This window comes from Cervus elaphus, chromosome 2 (genome assembly GCF_910594005.1).
Source record: "Cervus elaphus chromosome 2, mCerEla1.1, whole genome shotgun sequence".
NCBI lineage: Eukaryota > Metazoa > Chordata > Mammalia > Artiodactyla > Cervidae > Cervus > Cervus elaphus.
The window spans coordinates 51,562-67,301 of NC_057816.1; the positions used below are offsets into that span (position 1 = coordinate 51,562).

At 54.4% G+C, this 15,740-nt stretch overlaps 3 protein-coding genes across 8 annotated transcripts in view; 1 reads left to right on the forward strand and 2 right to left on the reverse strand.

Annotated features, from left to right (window-relative positions):
* Nucleotides 1-584: 584 nt before the first annotated feature.
* Nucleotides 585-6,640, reverse strand: BET1L (Bet1 golgi vesicular membrane trafficking protein like). 5 transcript variants are annotated; one of them, XM_043922056.1, is made up of 6 exons: nucleotides 6,437-6,616; nucleotides 5,067-5,546; nucleotides 3,788-3,879; nucleotides 3,491-3,547; nucleotides 2,315-3,360; nucleotides 585-2,169 (listed from the first exon to the last, which is right to left on the reverse strand). In XM_043922056.1, the coding sequence occupies exons 2-5, from the start codon at nucleotides 5,083-5,085 to the stop codon at nucleotides 3,193-3,195; spliced, it is 336 nt and encodes a 111-aa protein (XP_043777991.1). In that variant the 5' UTR covers nucleotides 5,086-5,546; nucleotides 6,437-6,616; the 3' UTR covers nucleotides 585-2,169; nucleotides 2,315-3,192. The 5 variants fall into 5 exon arrangements, with proteins under 5 accessions (XP_043777991.1, XP_043777978.1, XP_043777984.1 ...); XM_043922043.1 differs by lacking the exon at nucleotides 5,067-5,546 and having other exon boundaries at nucleotides 6,437-6,630; XM_043922049.1 differs by lacking the exons at nucleotides 5,067-5,546; nucleotides 6,437-6,616 and adding an exon at nucleotides 4,674-5,053.
* A 48-nt stretch (nucleotides 6,641-6,688) lies between these two features.
* RIC8A (RIC8 guanine nucleotide exchange factor A) lies at nucleotides 6,689-12,480 on the forward strand. The gene is made up of 10 exons (XM_043921970.1): nucleotides 6,689-6,903; nucleotides 7,198-7,245; nucleotides 7,330-7,920; nucleotides 8,606-8,697; nucleotides 9,171-9,321; nucleotides 10,138-10,233; nucleotides 10,319-10,463; nucleotides 10,542-10,686; nucleotides 11,085-11,204; nucleotides 11,625-12,480. Exons 1-10 carry the CDS (start codon nucleotides 6,820-6,822, stop codon nucleotides 11,743-11,745), a joined length of 1,593 nt encoding a protein of 530 aa, XP_043777905.1. The 5' UTR covers nucleotides 6,689-6,819; the 3' UTR covers nucleotides 11,746-12,480.
* A 548-nt stretch (nucleotides 12,481-13,028) lies between these two features.
* SIRT3 (sirtuin 3) overlaps nucleotides 13,029-15,740 on the reverse strand; it is a 33,346-nt gene continuing 30,634 nt past the window's right edge. For both annotated transcript variants that reach the window (XM_043922002.1, XM_043922008.1), the window contains exons 6-7: nucleotides 15,042-15,251; nucleotides 13,029-13,536 (exon numbers count right to left, since the gene is read on the reverse strand). In XM_043922002.1, coding sequence (XP_043777937.1) covers nucleotides 13,513-13,536; nucleotides 15,042-15,251 — 234 coding nt within the window. In that variant the 3' untranslated portion in view covers nucleotides 13,029-13,512. The remainder of the gene's footprint in view (nucleotides 13,537-15,041; nucleotides 15,252-15,740) is intronic.

A 15,740-nucleotide genomic window follows, 5' to 3' on the forward strand; every position in this document is an offset into this window, starting at 1 on the left:
GAACCGTCTCTGTCTCAAACACAAATAGTCCCCATGAGACATAAACCACTGCAACTACACCTGAAGGTGATCTGTTACACACCAAATACAGGAAGCATAGGAGGATGTGGACAGGGAAGCGGGTGTCTGAGCTGGGATGAAAAGGGGTGTTTCAAGAGGGTACCCTGGAGTCCAAGGCCAACCTTGAGGAATGAATCTAATCTTCACCCCAGTCCTGAGCAGGTAGCCCTGTTGCACCTGTGTCTGCAGCTTACAAAGCACATGACAACTGCTGACCCTCACTGAGCTGTGACCATGTCAGGCTACTTGTTCTAAGTACTCACATATATTCCCTTAAACCTGAAGCAGTAATGCTATCACCTTCCCATCACAGTCACAGAAACCTGGGCAAAGAAAGGTCCAGGAGCAGGAATTGTCAACCCCACATCTGCCTGCCCAGGGGGATGACTGAGGAGCACAGCAGGGCCCAGAAAAATAGCATCAGAGTCAAGACCACCAGTGCCTGTGGACAGTCTGGGGACCAGGGTCAGTTCCAGACAAAACTTTCTGAAGCCCCCTCGGAAACGAAAACACCAAAGGCCATGTTTACTTTATCACGATACTGTTTATTTCAAGTTTTTATTGCTAAATGCCTTGTCTTTGACTTAAGGGATAGAACCTGGCTGTTTGTCCACACCTGACACCGAAAGTCCTCAAGTCCGTCTCTGTTTCATAGTCTCAGAGATCACTGTCAGCAACCCCACTGATCCACGGGATTAGGTGCTCAGTGTACAGGGCTGAGGAGGAGAGGGTGAAGGCCCACAGGAAACCCTGCTGACAGCACAGCAGAGCTCCATGCCCACTTCAAGAATTCATCTAACACAATGAGAAACAAATACCCAAACCCCCAAATAGCTGGAAAGGCTACAAAGAGTCATAGAGATGGAGAAGCAGGGAGGCACAGGGGGCAACCTGAGGGAAAAAAACACAGCAAGTGAAGGTCTCAGAGATGGCCAAGTCATCCTCACAGAAGGGACTTCACTGACAGCTCAGTTGGTAAAGAATCTGCCTGCAATGCAGGAGTCCTGGGATGGGATGGGAAGATTCCCTGGAGAAGGGAAAGGCTACCCACTCCAGTATTGTTCGGAGAATTCCATGAACTACAGTACATGGAGTCACAAAGAGTCAGACACGACTGAGCAACTTTCACTTTCCTCAGAAAAGACCACCCTGAAACACGAACTCCAAATTCCTGGTCTGCTTTGGAGCAGGCCAGAGGCAGGAAGGCTGCCCTGGCTGAGCCACTTTCTCAGGAAGCAAGGTTAGCAGACCCAGAAAAGGCAGGGGCCACGGAGTTCAGGTCTGGGGGTATCTGCTGCTCCTGCAGTGACCAGATATATATGGGTAGTAGCTTTGAGCATGGTGACCAGTGGACATGTCCCTATGACTAGGTTCACTGTGAGATGGGCAGAGAGCAAAGCCAAAGCTGTGGTATACAGAAGAACGGGGATCAAGGCATGACCACAGGGGCCTGTGAAGGAATGTCAAGGAGGACAGAGAAACACCCAAGCCCCAGGGACACAGAGGCAAGTAGCCAACCTTACTGGCTGAGAAGCACACACCGGAGGGAGGGGAACAGTCAAGCAGACCACTCAGGAAGCCAAGGGCCCAGCCAACTGCAGTGGAGAAAAGGGCTCCATGGCAAGTGTCAGGAGAGGCCAGACCTGCTAGGCAGAGAACAAGGGAGAGCAGGAGGAAAAGGAGCAGGAGTGGCAGGGCCAGAAGGCGAGGTCCACATGGCCAGAGAAGAGAACAAGGTGGGCGAGCAGAGCTGATGCACCACACATGGCATGAGTGTGCGGGTAGCTGCACAGTGAGCCAACAGCCCTCAGAGAGTCAGGTGCGTAACTAAGAGGATGGGAGCAGGAACCAGGAAAGACACAGAGCCAATGACTTGTTTCTTACAAGTGTTTTTTATGGAAAGACAAGGATACTGGGGACTCACAGTGAGGTACAAAGAAGCCACTGGTTTGGTACAAAGAAGCCACTGGTTTGGCTGGGCCTGTTAGTTCAGTTCATATGAGCAGGGGACTGACCAAGTGGACACTGAGGGCCCAAGGAGAGGTGGGCAGACACTGCTGGGTTAGGGTTAGCTTAGTGGAAACTGCCCACGAACCCTCAAAAAGTGACCTATAGGGACTTCCCTGGAGGTCCAGTGGTTAAGACTCCACACTTCCACTGCAGGGGGTACAGGTTCGATCCCTGGCCAGGGAACTAAGATCCCACACGCCATGCAGCTTGGCCAAAAATAAATGAATTAAAAAAAAAAAGTGACCTATAGGTCCTAAAAAAAAGTCATTATCCAGAAACCTCCTGCCTACACCCGTAAAAGCCCTGCTTCACACCTTGCCTGACTTAAGCATCAGATGGACCTGTTTCTAGAGATCTAGCCTCCTGGAAACAGATCTCTGGTGCTGGGTAGATCCTGAATCCCATGAAAACATTAGCTTCTGCTCCTAGATACATGGCTGGGAAATTGCCAGGATCTGGATCCCAAGTCTTCAGCCAAGGCTACAGATCCTTCCTCCATCCACATCCCCCTGCCCATCCCTGAGGGTCTGGTTTCAGTCGTGGGATTGGAGGGCAGGAAGAGGACGTTCAGCAGGACCTTTGAATCTCACTGGGTCACGGATGACCAGCAGCCCTGGCTAGAGAAACTGCAATCTCCGGGCTGAGGACACTCAGTTGGAGGTGACAGCAATGATTTGAGCTTCACAGCCACACCCCCTTCCTGTGTCAGCTCCAGGCAACTCAAATATCAGACACAGCCTCATCCAGACCAAGACAGCGTAGAGGAGCCTTGAGATGTTCAGAACCTTGAGGGCCGAGGAAAGGACTGCTGCTCACAGGTGGCCGTGTCCAGGATTCCCAGATGCTCTGCTTGGACTCAACACTGCTGGGGCTTCTAGAGCCCAAGGTGGCAGAGGGAGCTGGGCCTTGGCTACCCCATAGGGATAGGGCCCTTGCACACATAGAACCAGCTAACATGGGCTCACTGGGTTAGAGGCTCCCAACCACGCAGGAAGAAGATTCCTAAGCCATGATCATCATTTCAAAGGAGTATTTTGTAAACAAGTTCTCTGGAGCCCAAAACACCAGACAGAGGAAGATCCTGGTTTCCCCAGGCAGCCACTGAAGCCAGCTCCCACTGGCTCACGTCCTTGCCCTCGACAGGAGGTAGGAGAGGATGAAGAAGGCCACAATCAGGCCCACAGCCATACCACAAAGAAGCTTCCGGTTGTCTCGCCCAGATCGCGCCATTGTGGAAAACCGCTTCACACTCCCTGTGAGTAGGCCCGTCATACTTGTGAAATCTGAGTCCTGGGGGAGAAATTCGAACATTGTCACAAAGCGATAGGGACTCCACAACAAACATACACAGATGGGGGGCCACAAAGCAGGTGGTGGGGAGCTGAGCTGACCGTGACACTTGCAAACCGCAGACCCTTACCATGCCGTCCAGGTACCGGTTCTGGTCCTCCGCATCCCTATCAATGTCCAGAGCCAGCTGGTCAGGACACAGAGGGGGTAGGGTCAGACCAGGACAAACACATGAACAGCACCTGACCCCCAACAAGATCAACAAGAGATCAGGAGATCCAAATGCCACCTGGGCCTCACACAGATGAGTGTGCCGTGGATGGGACAAAGAGAATGGAACTACCTGAAACCCATCCAGGTCTTTACCGCCCTCTGATCCCCCCTCCAGGGTGCCAGGTGGAGGCAAAAGGAGAGGACCATCACTGACCGATTTGAGCCTGGTGACCTTGGAGGCCAAGCTGTCAGCCATCCGCTTGTTCTCTCGGTCTAGAATCTCTTCCACAGCACCAGGGCTCTGAGCTGTGAGGAGAGAGAGAGGCTGAGGGCATAAATCCGCCCATGAACATCCCCTTTACCCCTGTACCTCAGCCCTTTATGGCCTCCAGACTCTGACTCCAATCCCATCTGGCCCAGTCAGGTGTCTAAGGGAACTGGGATTTTGTGTGTCTGCTGAGCAGGTCCTACCCTCACCCAGGATCCAACACTTCACACATGAGATAAGACTGTATAAACAACAGTGTGTGTGAACACAGGTCTTGTGCATGTATCCAGGCTGGGATGGGTGGGCGGACACCTCCAAAGGGCTCAGTTTAACCAGTACTTTCTGACATTCTGTGACAGAACTTTTACCATCCCTCCGCAGATGTCACTAGCAACGTACGCAGAACCTGTTCTCAAAAAAAACCCCAATGAGCTCTGGTAAAGACTTTCAAAAGACTTACTAACAGGGCTTGAGACTGATCCCACACAGGGTCTTGTGTGTCACCCAAAGCCTGGTACCTGCTGAGACCTGGCCCGTGACTGGCGATGGGTCTGGTGATTCAGAATTACCATCTATCAGGCTGGTGAGAACTGTTTCCCACAAAATTCGGGGTGCATATTTGCCTCGGGCCAGATGCCTCAAGGAGACTCATCAAAAAGGGGCACAGCCCTAGGAACCATGGATGTTTATAAACCCCAAAATAAGAGGTGTTAGGGTCCTACCAACCGATTGTAACATTAATTCCTTAAAAGTCACAACAGCCCAGCGAAACAAGCATCAGCATCCCACTTGGCAGGTGAAAAGAGAGACTCCCAGAGGGCAAGTGGGGTACCCCGACCCCAGTGAGTACTAGGCATGCTTGGGCCCTCCTATCACGCGCAGCTCCTACTCCGAGGGGGTCTAGCCTCCGGGACCCGTCGACCAGGAGACCCGGCCAAGGTCCCGTGCAGAGCCATCTCGCAGGGACGGAACGGGTGGGGACTGTGGGCATCCGGACCCCGCAGTTTCACGCAGCAGCTGGGCAGGAGCGCCCACAGGGACCCAGCGACTCATCCACAGCGCGGCGGGCTGCACCCTGCCCGCCCTGCCCAAACTACGTCCGCCCGTAGGGTCTTCCCAACGACGCCACCTAGTGGCGCGGAGAAAGGCGAAGGCGGTTCCAAAGGGCAGCGGAGTCGGCCCCGTCGAGCCCTGTAGCCACCCGCCTCCGCCCTTCCGTGCTCACCCCGAGCCCAGTCCGCCATCGCGTCCAGCTCCGACCCGGCGATCTGTCACCGCTCGCCTACAGCCTCCTCGGACGTGGCGCAGTCGCCGGAAGGGGCTCCCGGCCCCACCCCTTCCGCCTCAGGCCCCCCACTTCCGGCCGAGATCTAGCCTCGGCTGTGAGAACTGGAAGGATCTGACGTTTCTTCCGTCATTTGACTTGGGGATGGGGCTGGCGTTTGCTCTCGGGACCCCTGGATGGTTTGTGTTTTTAGAGGCAAGTATGGTGCGGACAGACACTGCAGCAGCCATTCCCGCCTAAGGCGGAGTCGGCGTCCTAACTGGGAAAAGCACACGGGCCTTTCCCAGGTCAAAGAGGCTCCTCGCCGCGACTCCGCCGGGGTTGAGGCCCGGCCCGCCCGGCTGCGGTTCAGTTAAGGAGCGAACTCGGTGGGAAGCCCGGTTCCAGTTACTGCCTGCAGGACAAACTGGAGATCAGTGCCTGGAACGAGAGAGCGGTGCGGAAGTCGCAGGAGTGAAGCCCTCCGAAGAAAACAAGAAAGCAGGAAGAGGGGTGGGAGCGTGAGGGAAGTGGGTATGGTAGGAGCCAGTGCTTTTTGACCTTCCACGCGGTGCTGACAAGGGGTCTGACACAAAGTAGATGCTCAACAAAGCCTTCTTGCCCGGTGGATGGATTATAAGTTACCCACCCATCGTAATGGAGCAACTGCTGTGACAATCCACTGAAATGGGAACTTTTATCATCCCCGCTTTTCGAAAAAGGGAACAGTCCGAGCAGACCAGCAGGTGTACCTGCTTACACAGCAAGAAAGTCACCGCACACAATCAGACTCTGTCTTCATCCTGACCTCTCCTCCCCAGTCTCCCTTTTCTCTCAGCCCCAACAATGATGTTTCTCTCTCCCACCACGGCCATTCCCACCCTTGCATTGGCCACTCCTGCCTTGCATAACCTTCCTTCAGAGCCTTTCCTGGCTCACTCCTTAGGTTCCGGTCTCAGCAAAAATGGCACTTCTTCAGATCTCCTTGCAGCCCATCAAGGCCCTTTTCTTATTCAATCACAGCACGATAGCTGCCTAACGTCGTCTTGTTTGCCCGTTTTAGTCTGGCACATAAGCCCCAAGAAGGCAGGGACCTGTGGGTTCTATTCCGCCCCCCCCCCCCTTCCCGGCTCCTCGCATGCAGTAGGCACTCCAACGTCTGTTTAGAAACCAAGTGGTCCGGAGGTTGTAAAGTCCTTTCCACCTCGACTTTTCCTTGGATATTTCATTCTTTCTGTGCATCAAGAGCGGTGTTGGTGTGCGTGTGATGGAGGGGTGCGGGGCTGAGGCCCTCTCCGGTTAGGAATCCTGGCCCAAGGAGTGAGGCTCACCGCTGGGTTCAGGGCGATTCCGGCCCATAGGTCGGACGATCACCGACCCAGAGCTTAAGGCCAAAGCTGACTCGGCAGCAAAGTCTTCAAGTTCTATCCAGCTGTTCCAGGCCTCGCCCCTTTAAGGCGCCGCACAGCCCATAGAGCTTGGCGCCCGCCGTGTCCCGGCTTCCCCCGCGCTCAGCCCGTGACACAACCTGCGGCGCCGCGCACGCCCCGTCCCGGCCTCCCCTGCGCACAGCCCAGGCCCCGCCCCTCGGCGCCGCGCACGCCCCGTCCCGGCCTCCCCCGCGCGCCGAGCCTGGGAGGGGCGGGCAGACGCTGGGCCGGAATCGGGAAGCTAGGAACCTGTGGTGGTCCTGGCATCGGGTCCTGGAGGTGCCATGGAGCCCCGGGCAGTTGCGGATGCCGTGGAGACGGGGGAGGAGGACATAGTTATGGAGGCTTTGCGCGCGTACAACCGGGAGGTGAGCGGGAGTTGTAGATTTGGGACGTGCAGAGAGGAGGTGGGGCCGGGTGGGGCCCGCGCGCGTGGCCGGCAGGAGGGGCGGCGAGAGTGGTGAGCGTGGCAAGGGGCTGAGGGTGGAAGGGAGAGCGATCGGGAGGAGCATCGACTCATTGAGGAGTTGCTAGGGTGCTGGTGTGTGGGGCTGGGGCGCCATTTGTTCATAAAGGTGCCTTCGGCCTCAGGCCCCCATCCGCGGAACCTGGGTTCTGCCGCGGTGGGCCTGTGCCTTCTGAGCCTCTGGGTTTCTTTGCAGAACTCCCAGAGTTTCACGTTTGATGATGCGCAACAGGAGGATAGGAAGGTGGGTGCTCACTGAGGTAGAGGGGCATGATTGGGTGGCCCAGATAGAAGGACCTGGTGGAACGGCTCTTCTCCCTGCCCACAGAGACTGGCGAAGCTGCTTGTCTCAGTCCTGGAGCAGGGCCTGCCACCCTCCCGCCGCGTCATCTGGCTGCAGAGCATCCGCATCCTGTCTAGGGACCGCAGCTGCCTGGACTCCTTCACCAGTCGCCGGAGCCTGCAGGCTCTTGCCTGCTATGCTGGCATCTCCGCCTCCCAGGGGTCGGTCCCTGAGCCGCTGAACATGGATGTTGTACTCGAGTCCCTTAAGTGCCTGTGCAATCTCGTGTTAAGCAGCCCCGTGGCACAGGTGCTGGCAGCAGAGGCGGGGCTAGTGGTGAGGCTTGCAGAGCGCGTAGGACTGTACCGCCAGAGCAGCTTCCCGCACGACGTCCAGTTCTTTGACTTGCGTCTTCTCTTCTTGCTGACTGCACTCCGCACCGACGTGCGCCAGCAGCTGTTTCAGGAGCTGCAGGGAGTGCGCCTGCTGACCAGGGCGCTGGAGCTGACGTTGGGAATGACTGAGGGCGAGAGGCGCCCTGAGCTCCTGCCTCCCCAGGAGACTGAGCGAGCCATGGAGATCCTCAAAGTGCTCTTCAACATCACCTTCGACTCCATCAAGAGGGAGGTGGATGAGGTGAGGGCTGACCTCAACCTGTGGGCGGAGTTTTAACAGCTTGGACATTTCCTGCACGTGCTTCTTTGCTGGGTTGGCTCAGACGGTAAAGCGTCTGCCTGCAATGCGGGAGATCTGGATTCGATCCCTGGGTTGGGAAGATCCTCTGGAGAAGGAAATGGCAACCCACTCCAGTACTCTTGCTAGGAAAATTCCATGGATGGAGGAGCCTGGTAGGCTCCAGCCCAGGGGTCGCAAAGAGTCGGACACGACTGAGCAACTTTTCTTTCCTTTCCTTTTTCCTTCAAGTTTCTGGATTAGGCATGCTTAGCCAGTCGAGAGAAGCAGGGAGCACCCATCTTGGAAGGGTCTCACAGAAGTTTTCTGAGTTGGAGAGCATAACTGGCTCTTGCAGCCTGGCTGGAGGGCTGTGTGGTGTGCAGGGGAGGCTATGAGATTCTTCACGGTGAGACTGAGTGTGGGGCTAAAGCATAGAGCAGCTGTGTCCCAAGGGGATCCATTGATATTCTTAACCAAGAGAGTTCTCTTGAGGTCTTGTGGGAGAGAACAAGCACCAGGATGTACAGTAGAGAAGCATTGTTAATGCATGTGGTCTTGCAGGGGCGTCCAGAAGGTAGAATCTCAGTTGGCAGCAGTGGGGGCCAGTGGGGCTCTCTCTCACAGGAACTCATGTCTGTTTGGTCAGGAAGACACTGCCCTATACCGGCACTTGGGGACCCTTCTGCGGCACTGTGTGATGGTTGCTGCTGCTGGAGACCGCACAGAGGAGTTCCACGGGTGAGGGGGGTGCCTGTCATGTGGGGTGGTGGGGAGGAATGGGGGTGGTCTGCTCACAGGTCTCTGTGGTGGTTCCCAGTCTTAGAGAGTCTTCATCCATCTGGGTGGGACCAGACAAAAGTGTGTTTCTGGGGAGCTCCAGCATTTAACGGTCTAAGATCGGAGCTGTGAGTCCAAGGCAGGAAGGTGCCAGGGGGCCTTGGGTAGGGGCAGCGGACACTGTGGTATTGATAGGGTAGTATGCTTCTTCACTTTCATTCTTGGTGGCCTATGCCTAGGCGGGTTCTCAGTTTTAGCTGTGTTGCCTCAACCTAGATATGTGATAGGCTGGGCATTTGCAGGAAGTAGTACCCTTAGCTCTGGTATCTGGTTCTGCTGTTTGGGCCCCCAGACACTGGTTCATGGCATTTATGGCCCCAGCAGGTGGCAGCAGGGGATTGTATTTACCAAGTACCCCTTTTATCTGTCCCCAGCCATGCAGTGAACCTCCTGGGGAACTTGCCTCTCAAATGTCTGGATGTTCTTCTCACCCTGGAGCCACACGAAGGTTCCTTGGAGTTCCTAGGAGTGAACATGGATGTGATTCGTGTCCTCCTCAGCTTCATGGAGAAGCGTCTTCATCAGGTGGGCGGGGGGACTACTGTGGCTCTGGCCCAGGTTTTCCAAGCTACTGTGGTCACTGTGTTTTTGCTGTCCACACTGGTGAGGGGAGATCAACTCCCCAGTGTGATTCAGGCAATGCCTCCAACTTCATGGTCAAGCCAGACCTTCCTCCCTGAGAAGTATGTGGAAAAAACTTTTCAGAATCTGGCAAAGTACTCGTTTTTTAGATCTCTTTGTGAATCCTCTTGAGGGGTCCTGAGAAGCCCCCCATCCCTACCCCCTTGAAGCGCCACCACACTCCCCATCCTTCCTTGTGACCCTAGACTCAGAGTGTCACTGTGCATGAGCAGCCCTCAGAGATGAGCATCAGCTGTGCCTTGGCTTCCCTCAAGAGGACCCACAGGACCTTAAGAGCCAGCGGCTCCCTGATTCCTGCAGCTGCACCACGGGACACTGACTGGCCAACACTCTAACCAGCTTCTCTGGGAGTTTGCAGGCATCGTGCAGGCTAGACTGTGACAGACTTAAGATTCAGCACTTTGTGAGCTGTCTTGTGTGCTGTTGGTGCTGATGATTTTAAACATACAGTTTTCTGCCCCCTCTCATTTAAAGGTGGGGAAAGTAGTTAAATGATTTGCCCCAACATACGAATGGCCTTCTGAGTTAGGGTCTGTGCCTGTTCTTTTTGAAGCTCATACAGACACCCACGGCTCACTCTTGGTCCCTCAGCTGGGGCCACTTCCCAAGTGCCTCCTGCCAGGATCATCTGGGGCAGGTGCCTGGCCCCCTGGCCTTGAGTAAGGGGGGGCCCAGTCCGTGACCAAGGCTCCTCTGCAGACACACAGGCTGAAGGAAAGCGTGGCCCCTGTGCTGAGCGTGCTGACGGAGTGTGCCCGCATGCACCGCCCCGCCAGGAAGTTCCTAAAGGCCCAGGTATGGGGCAGACGGGCTATGGCCGGGCCCTGGTTGGAGACCCTGGTCCTTCCAGGCCCAGGCTGAGAGACAGCTGCCCCCTCAGGTGCTGCCCCCACTGCGGGACGTGAGGACCCGGCCTGAGGTGGGGGAGCTGTTGCGGAACAAACTGGTTCGCCTCATGACGCACCTGGACACCGACGTGAAGAGGGTGGCGGCCGAGTTCCTGTTTGTGCTGTGCTCTGAGAGCGGTGAGTGGTGAGTGGGGGCCTGCCCCGCCTGCCCCGCCCCGGTCACGTTTCCACACTGACTTCTGTCCTGCCCTTCAGTGCCCCGCTTCATCAAGTACACAGGCTATGGAAATGCCGCCGGCCTCCTGGCTGCTAGGGGCCTCATGGCAGGGGGCCGGCCTGAGGGCCAGTACTCGGAGGACGAGGACACAGACACGGACGAGTACAAGGAAGCCAAGGCCAGGTGTGTGCTGAGACTCTTACTCAACCCCCCACCCCTTTTACCACACCCATTTGAACCTGCAGGGTGGATGGGATAAGGGTGACAGATGGGTAAAACCTTACAGAATCAGGCCTCTGTTCTAAGGGACACGTATTCTGACACCACGGTGTTCCATTGAGAACACAGGCTGAAGGGATCTGACCACTGTGGGGGACCAGGCAGGCCAGGTAGCAGGAGCTGGTTACCTGCTGCTCCTGGAGGGAGTCCTTCTGCAGTTGCCTTGCCTTCCCTGCACCCAAGAGAGTGAATTTCTTGCCATTCCAGGCCCAGGCAGGAAGATGGGAACTTCACCCAACCCACGCAGCCCTCCCGTCCTGGAGTCACTAATGCATTCCCCACACCTCTCTTTCATGAAACAGCATAAACCCAGTGACTGGAAGGGTAGAGGAAAAGCCACCCAACCCCATGGAAGGCATGACAGAGGAGCAGAAGGAGCATGAGGCCATGAAGCTGGTGAACATGTTTGACAAGCTTTCCAGGTACATGGCATGGCAAGGAGGGCCCAGAGCTGGGACAGAGGAGGACAACCCATGCCCCGTCGTGCAAGCCAAGGAGGTGGGATCAGAGTGGGATTTAGGTTCTGGCAAGACTGGGTTACTAATGTTGGAAATCCTCTGTCTTGGAGAAAGTTCTCTAGCAAAAAGCTAGGGCTGAGGTAAGTATTATGTCCATTTTTCAACTGATGAAAACTGAGGCCCAGAGACAGTAAGAGACTGCTTAACATCTCAAAGTTTAGGTAGCAGTTAGGATTTAGGCCTGATTGAGACAGTTCCCATCCAGGTTTCCCCAGTAAACAGGAGCAGCTTGGTGGAGCAGCAGGTCACAGCGAGGGGTGAGCAGGACCCCTGCTCCACCTGCCAGGCCCCTTTCCCATCCCCTACTATGCCTTCTTCCCACAGGCACAGGGTCATCCAGCCCATGGGGATGAGTCCTCGGGGTCAGCTCACATCCCTGCAGGACGCCATGTGTGAGACCATGGAGGGGCAACTTTCCTCGGACCCTGACTCGGACCCTGACTGAGAATGGCCGCTCTTCTGCTCCCCTTCAGAACCGGTGCTGCTTCCAGAGGTGTCCTTGGGGCCAGGACGTGGGGAAGCTACGCCCCTCCCTCCAGCTTGGAGGTCCCTTTCTCTTTACTTCCAAAGTTCTATTCATGATTTGCCTTTGGTCCATTTTCTTCTCTGTAGGACTGTGAGGCTCTCGTCCTGCTAGAACTCTGGGAACCCAGTCTTTGTTTCTGTAAATGAAGTGGTTTCTTTTGTGTGTGCCTGAGGGCAGGGCTTGACTGAAGGCAGAACTGTACATGCATTTGGGAGGGTGGGGCTGAGCGTGGGAACAGGCAGACAGCACGGGCACAGCCGGCATGCTGGCCCGGAGCTGGTGCTGAGCAGGTGCCGCATTTCACAGGGCGAGAAACCTGTTGGAACTCATATGCTAATGCCAGAAACACACTTCTTATCTGCTGCTTTTGTCCCCACTGAGTGCAGAGTTGGTAGCCTCTTTTATTTTCGGTCCTGGCTCAGTGCCCAAGTTATCAGTGGCTCTGATAATCTCAATCCTTCCTGGTGGCTTTGATCATTAAATATATGAAGGAAAATGTCTCTCCTGAAACCGTAAATCTAGATTTCGGTTGTGCACCACAGAGCTTCATGAAAACATCTTTTTGAAATAGAGTTCCAGGCAAGAATGTGTGCGCACGCATGCGTGTGTGTGAATATATGTGCAGAATATCAAGTAAAGGCACGTTAAGTAGAAGTAGAATTATGTCTTTCTTAAAATCCAGCACTTTTCCTGGATGACCACTCATGTATTAGGCCACCAGGTCTCCTGAGCAGTTTGTCAGTGAAATCTGCTCCAGGGGGCTCTAGCCCAGGGATCCAATGCGGAGATAAGACTCCAAGAAGGAGGGAGCCCTGAGGGGCAGGAGCTGGGCCTGGGGGCAGCCCCAGACAGGGCCTATACCAAAGCAGGAAGATCACAGTAGGTTCTGCCCAAACAGCAGTGTGGCTGTTAACAAGGGAGCGGTGCCTTCTGTCTTAGAGGTTAATTCAAGCAGCATTAATGGAAGAAGGCCTGGTTTGGGGGGGTGGGGGGAGGCTGCTAGAATGGTCTGAAACAGATGAGTTTCTGGGGTTGATGTGAAAGGCATCAGGGACAAGGGTGTGTTGGGTGCTCTGAGGGCCTGTGGATGAATTCAGGGACAAATGTTCTCAGTCCTCCGTAGTAGAGGAGAAACACCCACACCCCCAAGTTTCCACATTCCTGTCCCTTTTAGGTGACAAAAATGAAGGGATGCCCAGTTCCTATATTAAAATTTATTTCATGCCAGAAAAGAAGAACAGACTAAAAATAAGCCTACTAAAGAGGCCAGGGTGCTAGAAGACTCTAGTGCATTACCTGGGACCCAGACCCACTCCTGGGAGGTGGCTTGGGCTGCTCACCCCAGGTGGACAGATGTTGATCCTGCCCTTCAGATGGACTCCAACTTGGGGTTCTAGGCAGTCTGAGTTCAAGAGATTCACCGTCCGAAGAAAGCTTTTGACATTAAGAGCCTCAGCAGAGTGAAGAGTTAAACAGCAAAGTCAGCCCAGGCAGCGCCTTCACATCTCTGACGAGTGACCCTGACTGCACAGGGTTTACAACCCAGGAAGACACTCCAGGGGCAGCCTCAAGTTGCGTGTTGTGGTTCAGCCAAAATTTGTAAACATGCCCCAGCTGTTCTTCAGGCAGGTCTTCATCAGAAATGGGTAGTGACTCCCAAGTAACCTCTGGTGTGAGAGGCATCCCTCACAATCTGTCCCAGCCATCAAACTGGAACACAAAGAGGAAATCGGTTACTGAAAACACACTGGGCACATGTGAGGGCCTGGAATCAAACTTTCATAAAATGGAAGCTTTTCTGTCTGCAAATGCTATTCAACCAAGTTAAGACGATGCCAAGCAGGGCTGGGCAAAACTGGGCGGCTAAAAGGGCTTTGCTTAAGTAACCAATATAGACATACTGAGGCTCACGTGCTCAAGAACATTCACTATTTGGAAAAGTGATCCAACTTTCACTTCCATTCACCCCTTAGTGTTTACTCTTGGGCGGCAACTCTTTTAAAATAAACAAACCCCTAAAATCGTAACACACTACACAAATTTCTCTGGAACTAGAAAATGGCTAAGGTCAAATCCTGTAGGACTAATTCCAAAAGCCCATAGTGGCTACTTGACGTGATTATATGAAAGCAGGAAGTCAGTCCTTAGGTAAAGAAAGGCTCCTGTGTAAGCTGCCAAGTGGATATGACCAAGACCTCTACTCCTCTATGAGTGAGGCATCTGCTACTCTTCCTCTGGAGATGCAAAGTGAAAGCATCGTGTTAGCTGGCCTTCCATTAGGTGATACAGCAATGTGACACACCTGATGGTCTTCATTTCCTCCAATGAGTTGAGAAATGACACCATCCTTTAGCTTATCCCTAAGAGCCAAACTCTGGATTGAAGGGCACTGATGTCTAACTCCATGAAAACAATATAACTGCAAGTTCTCATAGCCTTAAAAAGCCTCATATTCTCACTTTGGTCCAAATTGGTAAGAAAATAGCCTATAGCCAGAGGCTAGGGGTTTTGCCAGTGGAGATGAAAGGAAAGGGCTCACCCATGGTGCTAAATCCCTAAGGCAGGCACGCCAAAGGTAGGGAGGTTTCCCAAGATAAGAACATAAGCATTCTGGTGAAGTCCACTTTGGGCAGTGTTACACCTGGCTGTAATCATAAACAACCCTCTTGAGAGACAGACTTCAAACATTTAATGCTGCCCCCTATAGAAAATAACCCCTCTCATGAAGGCTATACATGCTAACTGATTCTTGTGGGAAACTTCACTTGTAGGAGGTTTGACATCTAGAGCAATGAAGGCTCTGGCTTTCTACCGCCAGTGGATAAGTCAGTGGCTCTCACACTCCTAAAAGCATCATCCCATACTGGTTCAGAGAACTTGAGAACCACATCTTAGCCTGAAGCTGTGTGGTGCTCCTTCAGTTTAGGGTACAAAGAGCTGAAGTGTGATTGTAGAACGACAGCCCCATGTGCCTGGACCCTCATCTGCCACTCAGAGCAGGCACAAGGTGGCAGTTTCTTCATGTCTAAATGGAGGGAATAAGAATCACAGCACCCCATTAATAAGCACACAGACGGCCCAGACAGTGCCTGGTGCAGAGTTAACAGCAGTATTATCTGTTACTGTTACAGTGTTAGCCAAACAGGGCTCTGCTCCAGGTCGACCAGACCCTGGAGCAGAAGAGACCTCTCCTGTGACTGTGCGGCAGGCCATACCTTTCCAGTTTCCCTCTGGATGAGGTCCTGGATGTCATCCGTCCAGCCAAGAAGCTCCACCAGCCTTTTCACACCATGGACCACATCCCCCAGCTGGACCACGTCCCTGCCCCGAGGATTCCTAGCCAAGGACCCCACCAAGTCCCGGTTGATGAGCAGTCGGGGAACCGAGCTCCGCACGGCATCAGACAAGCTGGCAAAAGGTTCCACCTGAAAAATTGCCCAAATGTGAGGAGCAGGGTGCTCACTTTCCCAGGCCCTCAGGACCTTGGTGCGACAGCCCTTGAAGCCCTGGAGGTGACCAAGGTGAGACCTTGGATATGGAGAAAACCCAGCACCCGCTTCAGTTCTGCGGTAGTGCTCCTGCTGCTTGGTCTCAAATACCCTGCGTCCCCCTCCCCCGAGCCTCCCTCTCATCCACGCCCCTTTCTCTTCTGCCTCTCCTGGCTCCTGCAGGTCTCCCTGCTGAAGTTCATCCACACCATCTCACCTGCTCTCCCCATCCACGCACTGTCTTCTCCCGGCTCACCAGTGACGTGACCGCTCATCTATCTGTTCCTGCTCCCTGAGGGCAAGTGCCCGATCCCTCAGAGGGACCACCACTGAGGGGTTCCCGATGCACCCGCTACAACAGGGCCTGGCAAACTGGGGGAAAACACACACAGCTCTGGGTCCCTGGCTGGTTGGAGGCCTGGGCAC

Bases quoted from the DNA above. Each gene is read 5' to 3' on its own strand.
- RIC8A (XM_043921970.1), top strand. From the start codon at position 6,820: ATGGAGCCCCGGGCAGTTGCGGATGCCGTGGAGACGGGGGAGGAGGAC. The intron at 8,698-9,170 runs GTGAGGGGGGTG...ATCTGTCCCCAG, and splicing joins CGCACAGAGGAGTTCCACGG to CCATGCAGTGAACCTCCTGG. The intron at 9,322-10,137 runs GTGGGCGGGGGG...GCTCCTCTGCAG, and splicing joins TGGAGAAGCGTCTTCATCAG to ACACACAGGCTGAAGGAAAG.
- BET1L (XM_043922043.1), bottom strand. From the start codon at position 6,464: ATGGGCCGGAATCGCCCTGAACCCAGCG. The intron at 3,880-6,436 runs GTGAGCCTCACT...CTCTCCTCACAG, and splicing joins GAATCGCCCTGAACCCAGCG to CTCAGAGCCCTGGTGCTGTG. The intron at 3,548-3,787 runs GTCAGTGATGGT...TGTCCTGACCAG, and splicing joins AGGTCACCAGGCTCAAATCG to CTGGCTCTGGACATTGATAG.